The sequence below is a fragment of the Anthonomus grandis genome, chromosome 11 (genome assembly GCF_022605725.1).
Source record: "Anthonomus grandis grandis chromosome 11, icAntGran1.3, whole genome shotgun sequence".
In the NCBI taxonomy this organism is placed as follows: Eukaryota; Metazoa; Arthropoda; class Insecta; order Coleoptera; family Curculionidae; genus Anthonomus; species Anthonomus grandis.
The window spans coordinates 321,582-334,798 of record NC_065556.1 but is presented as its reverse complement, the minus strand read 5'-3'; the positions used below and the strand labels follow the sequence as shown (position 1 = coordinate 334,798).

At 32.0% G+C, this 13,217-nt stretch overlaps 1 protein-coding gene across 1 annotated transcript in view; it reads right to left on the bottom strand.

Moving 5' to 3' along the window:
• Window positions 1-12,773, bottom strand: part of LOC126742178 (T-cell immunomodulatory protein) — a 41,969-nt gene extending 29,196 nt beyond the window's left edge. Inside the window, exons 1-5 of the mRNA XM_050448756.1 lie at window positions 12,439-12,773; window positions 12,204-12,377; window positions 12,003-12,152; window positions 11,811-11,948; window positions 8,775-9,016 (exon numbers count right to left, since the gene is read on the bottom strand). Coding sequence (XP_050304713.1) covers window positions 8,775-9,016; window positions 11,811-11,948; window positions 12,003-12,152; window positions 12,204-12,377; window positions 12,439-12,613 — 879 coding nt within the window. The 5' untranslated portion in view covers window positions 12,614-12,773. The remainder of the gene's footprint in view (window positions 1-8,774; window positions 9,017-11,810; window positions 11,949-12,002; window positions 12,153-12,203; window positions 12,378-12,438) is intronic.
• Window positions 12,774-13,217: the final 444 nt, after the last annotated feature.

The window sequence follows — 13,217 nt, the reverse complement described above, 5'->3', positions numbered from 1 at the left end:
TAAGACGGCAATTTAATTATTTTGACTGGTAATGCTTCCCTTTCGTGATTGATTTATCGTTCTCACACTTCCATCTTCTATAAAATGGTTCACTACACGATAAAATGATGCTCGCGATGGAAGTTGCCATGGAGGATGTCGCATTTTCATTTATTGTTAGGCATTCCATAGTCACACAACAAAATAGTCAAATACTTGATAACTGAAAGAATACTGTGAACCAAAATAATTTAATTTATTCATCAGTATTTGTTTACAATCGCCTGAAATACCTGGGATAGACACGTGAAATCTGTTCACTATAGAAAATTTTCATATTATAACAACTTGCATTGACTATTGATCAACAATGCTTTGTCACAACAATATTGAAGAATTGCTGAACCAAAGCTATACCTGTTTCTAATGTCATTGTCAAGGAAAAAATTCGTAAAAGAATTAAGAATTAATATCTTGAAAAGGAAAGGTCGTATGTAAAAAAGTGTCAGATGAAAGTTACTAATTTTTTAACGCTAAATCAGATATTATTAAAAAAAATAAAGGTTTCTATGCAAAAAAGTGAAGTTGACCTTCATTTAACCTTAAAAACGTCCACTCAAGGTCAAACCAATGACGTCATTTTATGGCCCCCTGGAAACCATTCAAACTTCACATGAATCATTTTCTGGATACATGTTTAGTTTTCGAGATATTGCGATGTCTCAAATTAAATGGACCACCCTGTATACAGGGTGTTTCACTTTTTTGTAGCAGGACTTTAACAGTATTTAGAAAAATTAATTTTAAGGTAGGTTTCTCATATAAATATTGATCGTCAAACTTTTTGTTTCTGAGATACAGGGCGTCAAAGTTTCCCAAAAAAAAAGTTTTTATTTTTTAATATCCGAACTATCAAAGATATTGAAATCAAAATTGGTATAAAGAATTCTAGGATGAAGGGTCATAATCGTAATTAATGTCATGTTTCTACGTTGGCCAGTGGCGGAGATATGACTAATTAATAATGTTAATGTGGCTATAAAAGTAGCACGTCGCTGGATTAAGTCGATTAAACGATCATTTCTAAATAGTGCATTTAATTGTAAACAAAAATGCCCTCTTGATATTTTTTCGTATCTGACTCCGTTTTCTCCTCAAATTGGGTTGTAAAAATCACTTAAGATTTGAAGATAAATTTATTTCAACCGTCTAATAAATCGCAACATAGAACAATACCACAAATACTTATAACTTATTTATAACAAACAACAGATTACAAGAACACAACAAACAATTAACAAATTTAAAGAAGGTGTTCGAAATGTGAACCATTTTCTGCAATACATAATTCACATCGACGAATAACCGAACGTGAAATGTTATTTAAAAATGGTACTATTTCATTACAAGCAATCCTAATTCTATTTATAAGGTCATCCCTTGTTGAAACAGGTGTCGCATACACTCTTTCTTTTAAAAATCCCCATACTGAAAAGTCTAAGGGGTTTAAGTCTGGGGATCGTGGAGGCCACGCTACTGGCCCTCCACGACCCATCCACCTTTCTGGTTAATGGGTATCCAACCAGTTTCGTACAATTCTCCCATAATGCGCAGGACAACCGTGAAGCTGGAACCAACTCCGTCTCCTTAAATTTAAAGGAATATCTTCCCACATATTCGCATGCTCCCGTTCTAAAAATTCCAAGAAGGCTGCAGCATTTACCCGTGGTGGCAAAAAATATGGTCCAAAAAGTCGATTGTCATAAATACCAATCCAGACATTAACACTAAATTTATGCTGGAAGTTTCTTGGTCGAATTCCATGAGGATTTTCATGCGCCCAAATGTGCTGATTATGGAAATTGACCACTCCACGCCGAGTGAAGCACGACTCATCGCTCCACAACACGTTATTTAAAAAACCTGGAGTATTATTAACTGCATTAAGAATCCAACGACAAAATGCAGTTCTTTCTTCTTCATCTCCTGGTTGTAATCCCTGAACAGGCTGCAAATGATAAGGACGTCTATGATCCCGTCTTAACACTCGGTAAACACGGGAAGCTAAAATTCCTAAACCAGCGGAAACTCTTCTAATACTTGTTGTAGGATCTCTGTTGAACTCACACAAAATTTGTTGCCTATTTCTCTCTATTCGAAAATTTACATTATTTTCATTTCCTCGTACATTGCCTAAACCATTCTCAATAATTTGTCGATGGACTCTTACAAATACAGAAGGATGTGGATGCCTTCTAATCGGATATCTGCGCATATATTCCCGGGCTGCTTCTGCAGAGTTTCCATTTGCAACCCCATAAATAAAGTGGATATCCGCTAACTCTTGATTTGAAAACATAAAAAATAAAACATTTTGACACAAAAACGATAAGAAAAAATAAACAAATAACACTTTTTGAGAACGCAATTGCAATTTGACACGATAATACTAATATGACATTTACATTTTACGACACTGTTTTTATTTCATGGCACACTATTCAAATTATTAAAATAAATTAATATAAATAACATTTCACGTTCGGTTATTCGTCGATGTGAATTATGTATTGCAGAAAATGGTTCACATTTCGAACACCTTCTTTAAATTTGTTAATTGTTTGTTGTGTTCTTGTAATCTATTGTTTGTTAAAAATAAGTTATAAGTATTTGTGGTATTGTTCTATGTTGCGATTTATTAGACGGTTGAAATAAATTTATCTTTAAATCTTAAGTGATTTTTACAACCCAATTTGAGGAGAAAACGGAGTCAGATACGAAAAAATATCAAGAGGGCATTTTTGTTTACAATTAAATGCACTATTTAGAAATGATCGTTTAATCGACTTAATCCAGTGGCGTGCTACTTTTTTAGTCACATTAACATTATTAATTAGTCATATCTCCGCCACTGGCCAACGTAGAAACATGACATTAATTACGATTATGACCCTTCATCCTAGAATTGTTTATACCAATTTTGATTTCAATATCTTTGATAGTTCGGATATTAAAAAATAAAAACTTTTTTTTTTGGGAAACTTTGACGCCCTGTATCTCAGAAACAAAAAGTTTGACGATCAATATTTATATGAAAATCTACCTTAAAATTAATTTTTCTAAATACTGTTAAAGTCCTGCTACAAAAAAGTGAAACATCCTGTATATGTAGGTAACTTATTTTTGTTTTTCATGGTTAATTAGTTCTTTGGAAAGTTTTATTTAAACCCATTAGTTTAAGCTTTGAGTTATATAACAAGTTAATTAAGTAAATTATATTTTTCATACCTTTTGGCATTAGTAATACTCTTAATGTTTTTTTTTAGTTAGCCAAAAATTACTTTACTTTGTAATTTAACTTTGCCAATTTTCTATTATTTACGCAGTAATTTAAGCAATTGAAATAAGAAAACAGAACCAAATTAGTAAACTTGCTGCAAGTTGCAATTAAGAGTTGTAAGTATCCTAAAAAAAGTAAAATTAATTATAAAACACGGGAAATTGCTTAGTAATTACTATATATTATAGTTTCCTATCCTTATTTTTCCTTTATTTATTTATGATTAAAATAATAATATATATTTAAAATATTCACATTAAACGAATACATTTGATGAATACAAAAACACCCTGTATATACAGGTCACTGCAATGTATTTACTGTAAACTCTAATGCTAACTTGTAGAAAAATATTGTCTATTTTTCATTAGATCAGACCAGCGGCGGCTCGTCAGGGTAGGCAAGGTAGGCGCCGCCTACCTTATAAAATTCACTTGTAAATTTGAAAAAAAATGACCATTATAATTTATATAATATAATCATTTTTTTTAATGTAATATTAAAATATCTGATAAACCTCCTAGTCTAATGTTAATACGCATGCATCAATCGCCACTTTACGTGACACCTGAGCTAGACTAAAGCGACTCGCCTCATAAAATCAAATGAATACGATATTATATATGGGAAGGCGATATTTCCAACCGCCTGTATTTAATGGTCTCTACGGCGGCAATCTCCCATACAAAACTTACAGCGGCCGACGTGAAACAAAATTATTCTATGCGACAAAAAGTGCACTGTTAGGCGGACAATTCGGGCGCCTTCGACCGTCTTCGTCAATTCGCTCGAAGCGCTCGTTCGTCGATCGATAAAGGGAAAGGGCTGGTGATTTAAGAGTACGATTGTACTAAATCTAGCACAAGTGGAAAAAAATTTAGCACGCAATACAAATTCTGTTTTTTTACTTAAATGTAAAAAATATTAAAAATGTACATTTTTCATGGCAGTCTAGGTTTTTTGTTGTAAATTTTCAAGCAATGACTACGATTTTTATAACGTATTTAATTTTTAGTACAATTGGGTGAGTTTCAGTATGATAATTAAAGCACGGATGAGATGAGCCCTCGTTCAATGGAAAATCAATGGTGGGGACTGGGGCGGGATTTTATGCTGTGTGGCGTCTTTGTTGCACTTATTTAAAACTACATAGGAGCAATAAAGATGGTGATGGTACTAATACTAATAATATGATAGGAGGAAAATAATTCCAGATTTTTCTTGGCGGGGTTTTGTTTTTATTCATTAACGGTTTGTGGCTGGTTTCTTCCGTTCCTTTCAGCTTTGAACGATTTTACTGCTGTCGTACGTCGTATGGTTGCTTCTCCATTGAATTTTGAATTTGGTTTATATTAGATAAGTATAAGTATATTAGAATAATAATTGTGTTATTAAAGTTTGTAAAGGTAGTAGAGGTACCTATTAAGGGGTTGTATATTTTTGAGAATATTATAATATAGAGTAGAAAGTAGGTAATTTTTGTAGAAGTAGAGGTGCATACCTAACCTAGTTGTTTGATCCTTTTACTATTTTTTTTTTTAGAATGGCCAATAATCTCGCCGAAACCCCTGTGCATGATGTAATTTGTTCTTTACAAGAAACCCCATTTTCCCGCCTAAATGAAAATGATCGTAGGGAAATAATTTCTATTGGTCGCCCTACACCCCCCCCTTTCAATTTTAAAACCTGACAAAAAGCAAGGCCAAGCATTCTCGCGATCCTTTAAGACCCAGTGGTTCGAAACTCATCAATGGTTATGTGGTAGTTATTTTAAACAAAGTTTGTTTTGTTGGCCTTGTATACTTTTAGGAGGTAATAGAAATAATGTTTGGGTGTCTCAGGGTTTTTGCGATTTAAAAAATCTGTCAGCTAGCATAAAAAAACATGAATCGTCAAAGGAGCATATGAGTAGCTACCTTAGTTTAAAGCGCTTGCAAAAAAATAGTAGCACTATACAGAATGCATTAAAAATACAGTCTTCTTTGTTTTTAAAATCCTATAACGAGGATGTAAGAAAAAATATAAATTTATTGAGCTATTTGATTGATGTCACTTGTCATCTTGCAAAACAAGAATTATCTTTTAGAGGCCACAATGAAAAATCCGATTCTTTTAACACTGGCAATTTTCGTGAAACATTTAACTTGTTAATTAAACGTGACATCGAAATGCAAAACCATTTAAAAAAAATAGGCAATAATTTTTCTGGTTTGTCTAAGACTATCCAAAACGATATAATAGGTTGTATCTCTGAACACCTTTTGGAAACAATACATAAAGAAATAAAAGAAGCATTATTTTTTTCTGTACAAGCTGATGACACTACTGACATTTTAGAAAAATCACAATGTATGTAAACCAATCTGGTGACATTAAAGAGAGATTTTTGGGATTTTTTGATGTAAGTCAAGATAGAACGGCAGACGCGATGTACGAATTAATTGTTTCTGTTTTAAGTCCTTTCGATTATAAGAAAAATTTAGTTGGTCAATGTTATGATGGCGCTCGCGTAATGGCTGGTTCGTTAAATGGTTTGCAAAAAAAATTAAAGACGATGCTCCATTAGCTTTATTTACACATTGCAGTGCGCACCGATTAAACTTAGTTCTACAGAAAGGAGCAAAAACTATTAAAAATTGCCGAATTTTTTTTGCGAGCGTTTAACTTCAATTCCCGGCTTCTTCCATCAATCTGCAAAGCGAACATTTATTTTGGACTCTATAGTTGGAAAAAGGATACCGACTGCTGTAGATACCAGATGGGCTTCTCGTTCAAAAATCGTTCATCTTTTAGATTCAAAATGGAATGACTTAAAAAAAGTTTTTCAAACAATTATTGACGATCAATCTTCATCATCCGAGTCAATTAACGGGGCAAAGGGATATCTTAGATTTATGAAAGGTTTAGAATTTTCTTTTTTAACCGCGGCTTACAAAAATGTATTTGATATTACGGATCCACTATTTAGTATTTTGCAAAAAAAGTCTTTAGATATAGCTTATTGTCAAAAACAGGTATTTTTAACAAAAGAGCGTCTACAGTCCTTGCGGAATGAATTAACCTTTGAACAATTTTTTGAAGAAGCAAAAATTAGAATTTCAGGCGATATGATAGATAGCGTGGATCCTACACCATCAAAAAGAATAAAATTATCAAATACTATCAAAGGGGATGAAAAGTCTTCTTTGCGAATTTTATTTTATGAGATTATTGATAATATTTCGACGCAAATAGATGTTCGGTTTGCAGATCTATCGCAGTTAACTTATTTTGCATTGGTTGATTCTTCTAAGTTCCAAGAGTATAAGAAAAATTTTCCAACTTCTTTAGTTACAAGTGTCACCAACCTTTATAAAAATATTTTTGACAAACAGCAACTAATTAATGAGTTAAGTGTAATTTTTCACGATGAAGAACTAACAACATTAAATGTAGAGTCGATTTTGAAACATTTTATCGATAATGGTCTTAAAGAAATATTTCCCCAAGCTTTTACACTTTTTACGCTTATTGCTATAATACCAATCACAAGTACATCAGTTGAAAGACATTTTTCATGCCTTAAACGCATAAAAACATATTCCCGAAATAAAATAGGTAATAAGCGCTTATCATCACTTGCTTTAATTTCCATCGAAAAGGAACTCTTTTGCTCTTTACAGGGATCTGATAATTTTACAGATTTAATAATAAGTAGGTTTGCACTTTTAAAGGACAGAAGAATAAACCTTATTTATAAAAATTAGTTGTTTTACAACTAAAATAAAAAACTAAAAAAAAACAAAAAAAAAATTAAAAAATCAAAAATTAAAAACACAATCTATGTTAAGTAGAAGAACATTATGATATCTTTTAGTTATATAGTATTCAACTTTAATCTTTTTTAGAAATAGTATTAAAAAGAAGAAAACTACATAAGCTCAAAGGTGCATAATTAAATAACCATGCATTTTTGGTAAGTAAGTAAAAAAGATCTATGTTAATAAAAATGAATTTATTTGTATTTGTTTATAATATAGAAGAATATTTACTGCATCTTTGCATCTTATAGTAGGTATGTCAATAACAGTAGGTAGTGTATATATCTAAGGATTTAGTGAAATTAAATGAAATATGGATATAACACAAAAATTACGATCATAATTTAAATTCATACAACTTTGTAAAGGTGTGTTTCATTTTGTTTTTTTTGTTTCCGCATTTTTTTTTTGTTGACTGAAATCTAAATTTAAAAAAAAATATTATTTTTAGGTTATTTTTTTTAAAAGATTTCGAAAACGTTATTTTTTTCTTAATTTTAGTAAATTATTAATGAAAGGTGGCACCACAATTTTTTTTTAAATCCCGAAAAAGCGGAGGGAGGGGAGCTCGGGCTACTCGGTGTGCGCACTGTTATAATAATATGTCGCCTAGCTTAGATTACAGGGCGCGAGCCGCCACTGGATCAGACATATGTTTAGTTTTTTAAAAATTAATATAAAAATTAGGAATTACATTTATATATTATAACGATTAATACACCGCAAAAAAATTATTAATATAATGATAAAGAAAAACTTTTTTAGTGAAATCATCACAGTTACTACAAATATTACATAAAATATAAAAACGTCCCGATATTTCCTTATAGGCGTTCCACTGTGCGCCACTGTTTCATGCTATAAAATTAATGTGATCAATCTCACCCCATTTATAGTCTAAGATTGATCACCTTTTTTTTTAAAGATAAGTGAAGTCTCTTAATGATTATATAAAAACTAGTATTAAATTATTATTCTTTGGACCTTAATAGAGTACTCAAAATGTTTGAAGACAAAAAAATAGGCAAAGGTTTAAAATATAAAAGAAATAAAGTTAAAATTGATCAATCTCATCCCACTCTACGGTACAACTGATGGTCACGATAAAACATTTATTATTTCTAACAGTATCAGAGCAAAACAAATAGTAATTAAGTGAAAAAGCAATAATCCTGGGAACTCTCTGTATTATTTCAACAATAAAGTAGAACTTTAAAAAGTAATTATTGTCCTAATGCATTTCATGATTGGACAATACTATAAAGTTATTAAAGTTAGACATATATTGTCGTAGTTTAAATTTTTTGAAAAAATTTGGTCAGAATCTTTGAAAAATTTTAAAATTCGCTTCCAACTCGAAAACCGTAAACATTTCACTAAAGTCATATTGTTAAAAGGTTTTACAAGTTCAACGGGACACCCTGCATATTTTTTTTGCTAGATGATTGGACCGTTTTAGCTGTGTAGGTATATGATTTACTTTCAATAGTATTTACTTCTACTTAAATTTTTAATACTATTAGAATTGTATCTGTAATTGGCCTTTTTTACTGTTGATGCATTATGAATAAATAAATGTAATCTTAACTGAAATTTGAAACAATATCACGCGTAATAACATTCTAAAAAGAATTTATTTTAAAACGAATCCTTACCATAAGAGCAGCACCCTGGCAATTGTCTTTGCTCCCGCTAGTACAAACAGGAGTAACCAAATCGACGGTTCCCTTCAGCTCCAGGTCAATGAATAATGATTGGCCCAATATTTGGTGCTTCGGGTGGGGAATCGTCTTCTCCAGGTGGAACTTTGGCTCGTTTTCGCGCCCGTACCACACTTCAAACTGGCTGGGGGTGGTTATGAAGAGGTCGGCCATATAATCATGATCGCGATTTAAGTCTACCATGAATATATTATTATTTAATAGTTGAATAGAAGTCCATATTTTGTAGGAGAATGTGTATACAGGGTGCCTCCGATTAAGTCGGCACTATTGGTATCTTTGTTAATATTTAAGATACAGGGTCGGTTAAATTAGCAAACTAGTAGGATTTTTTAAGTTGATTAAAATGGTGAAAACAGAAAAAAAAATTGAACATCGCGTTTTCGAGAAAATGTGAAAAATGTACTTTTGTTAAATGGAATCCCCTGTATATTTTTACATAAATCAAAAGATAATAATTTTCTTAATAAAAAAGTTTATTTACACTAATAGCCTAAGCCTAAAAATAACAAAGTTATAGCGATATTAATAATTTTGTCAAATTTAGGCAAGTTGGCTTTGAAACTACTAATTTACAATAAAAGAGCAAAAACATCGCCATCTTGTTCAATATGTCATTTCTGAGCACACTTAAGCATACGTCTTGTCGCTTTTAAGACTGATCTTCTATCTATTGATCCAATTATTTGCCTAATATGTGTTTGAAGTTCATCAACGGTTTCTGTATTTTTTTATACATTTTTTATGTAACCCCAAAAATAAAAATCTAGAGGGGTTAGGTCTGGTGACCTAGGTGGCCAACGAATCGGGCCACGTGTCGCAATCCATTTATCGTCAAACAGTCTATTAAGTAATATTCTTACATCATTTAGTTGATGGGGAGGTGCTCCATCCTGTTGAAAATAGATTTGTTGCCGTCCCTCCAAGTTAACATTATCCAAATATTCTTCCAGCGCTCCAGATAATATGAGATGAACATATCTCCTTCCAGTCAAAGTGCCATCATAAAACACAGGTCCTATTACTTGGCTTCCTATTAAGCCGCACCAAACGTTTATACTAAATTGATTTTGAGGATTTCTGGGATCAGTAAGGAAAAGATTTTCTTGTGACCAATAGTGTACATTTTTACGGTTAAACTTACCTTTGTTTGAAAAATTAGCTTCGTCGCACCAAATTATACGGTTTAAAATATTATCATTAGCTTCATATGCATTCCGTAACCAGTTGCAAAAAGCAAGTCTTCTTTCGTTATCGCCAGGCAACAATGTTTGTACTGGTCGATACTTACATGGCACAAATTTGTGTTTCTTTAAGACCCGCCAAATTGTTACTAAGCTCACATTGTAAGCTCTTGCTAAATCTCTAGTTGAGTTTTCCATATGAGCTTCAAAATATGCCAAAATAGAAATTTCAACATCCTCGCTTACTATAAATTGGTTCCTTCTTCTAGTTCTTTTAAACACGTTTTCGTTACTTCTAAATTTTCTGTAGAGAATTAAAAAGTATCTACGGTTTGGCAAGTTACGAGTCTGGAATCTTTGGCGGTACTCTTCTAGCGCTCTGTCACTATTTTTTCGACATACAAGGTAACATTCTAACATATCACATTTTTCAAATATGCGTAAAAGGCATTTTACTAATTTACATTTTACAAAAATCACAAACTTGTAACTGTCAGTATTTCTTTATTTAATAAAATCTCTACGGCTACTGTCATTTTATTATTCAAAAAATGATTTATTTGTTTTGCTCTCAAAAAGTTCAAGGCCAGCTTGCCTAAATTTGACAAAATTATTAATATCTCCATAACTTTGTTATTTTTAGGTTTAGGCTATTAGTGTAAATAAGCTTTTTTATTAAGAAAATTATTATCTTTTGATTTATGTAAAAATATACAGGGGATTCCATTTAACAAAAGTACATTTTTCACATTTTCTCGAAAACGCGATGTTCAATTTTTTTTCTGTTTTCACCATTTTAATCAACAGAAAAAATCCTACTAGTTTGCTAATTTAACTGACCCTGTATCTTAAACATTAAGAAAGATACCAATAGTGCCGACTTAATCGGAGGCACCCTGTATAAAGATTACAAAATGGGGAAGTCTTTATCTCCAAGAAAAATGCATGTAGGTCACTTAGGTAAATTTATGTATTTCGGCTGTGTAAACAGCCATCATCAGATAAGCCATCAACAGGTAATTCAAGACAGTTTTAAAAAATGAGCTTATTCGCTATAACAAAACAGATTTAGAACTTACCAAAACATTACAAAAAACATATACGTTCACCAAATAAAACAAAAATTACGCGTTATCGGGAATAAAAACAATAATAAATAAATGAATTAAAATTAAAAACATAGTACAATAAGGACATCTACCATTCAAAATATAAAATTTAAACTTAGGACAATACAAATTTCTACATATTAAAAGAAGGTACTATAAGGAACTATTGTATATTAACGTTGCATTAAAGAAAAGATTTTAAATTTTGATTAATACAAATGTTAAAAGATAAATGATTTAAAAACAATAAAGATAAAAGCTATTTTCTAGGGCTAATTGAATCAAAAAAGGGTAAACTGTCAAACTTAGTTTGCTCATTAGTACATGTGCAGTCTGGGGAGTTTATGGCCCTATTTATTTCAAATGCTTCTAACAAGTCCAATTGTAACCCTTTCTAACAAACATGCAGAACCTCAGTGTTAGGTCCCAGATCAAAATTATGGCCAGACTCTAATATGTGGTTCGCAAAAGGAGAATTGGTATTGCTAATAAAAGTATTTTTATTTCAGGTGATAAGTCTTAAATGTTCGTTGACTCTGACTTCAATTTTCCTTCCGCTTTGGCTGACATAACAGATATCACATAATGGGTGGAAACAAGTTAACTTGTAAACTCCAAATCGGTGTGTTATCGGTATTTCTTCTTATACTGAATAAAGGATTAAATAGTACACTTACCTAAAAAGGCATGAGCATGTGGTCTACTCAACTCCTCTCTACTTTTATTATCATCCATATGCTTTTCCGTAGGTGGACTCCTGTCCTTATTAAATATCCAAAATATCCTATGTTTTTCCTTATCTTGTCCAAACAGATCTAAAATGCCAAAATCCATAAAGATCCATACATTACATACATTAAGAACCCCACCTATTATCATGTCTTGGTTATAATCCATTGCTAAAGGCTGCCCAATCATTTGAATAATGGGTTTTCTTTCATCCAATGTACAATTCAAATGATTTGCACCACCCCAGAGAATATAAACATGTGTTAAGGGAACTTCATTCTCCGATTTATCTACAAGAATAAATTAATTGCAGTTTTTCCAAAATATAAACTCTACCATACCAGTTCTTTTAGCTATTGTTGTAACCATAACATCCATAAGGGCATCTCCATCAAAATCCCCTGGTACAACACTGGTTATAGGTTTGCTAAAAGAGCATCTCAATCGTTTCTTTGCAGGCCTTAACAAAGGTTCTTCTTCTTGTGCCAACAGTATTTCAACTGATGTATTGTTATCTAAAGAATACTCATTTACGTCTACCTAAATGTTTAACGTTAATATGAAAAGGTTACTTACCTAAAAGGACAAACACATCAGTAAGTTCGTCTGAATTGAAGTCCCCAAAAGCTGCAGGCATCCCATTAGTGAAGCCCCCAAATACTGAGTGGGTGATATCACTGTCACTACATATTACTTTTTGGGTTATTAGCAGGATAGTTGTTACTAATAAAGCATTGTGGATGCTCAACATGTTTTCTTATTAATTTTTTGACTTTTTCACATTGGCAAGAATATTTATTAGACAAATAATGAGTTTAGTCCTGTAGTGCCTATAAAATTGTTACTCTATTTTTAAATTCTGCTTTTATTAGAATTTAGTTTTATTTACTTCAGACCATATGATTCATCTGACAAATGACAATGCCATGACTTTGACAGTCATGTCAGTCAATTTTAAGGGGGCTCTAGACATACGGGTGTTCTTTTTCGCCATACTATTGGTCCATGCGAGGTGGGGAGCGTGTAACAACACGGTCTGCGGAGGGAAAAATTTGCAGTGGGGAGAATTACACAATTTTTTAAGGAAATTGTTTATTGTGAATGTTTTCGAGTATTGTGAGGGTTTTGTGCGACTTCTTCCATTGATCGCAGATCGGAGAAACGTTTTTTTTAACGGCGTAAATGCGTTTCGTCGTAATTACCTTAGTATACATTCACACTGCCTTCTATGCAACACAGAAAACAAAGAGAGAAATTATCTCTTTATTTTCTGTGTTATGCAATGCTATGCTATGCTAGGCGATGCGTGGCTATAAAGCGGCCCACAGACGGTCAATATTATTGCGCAATTTTTT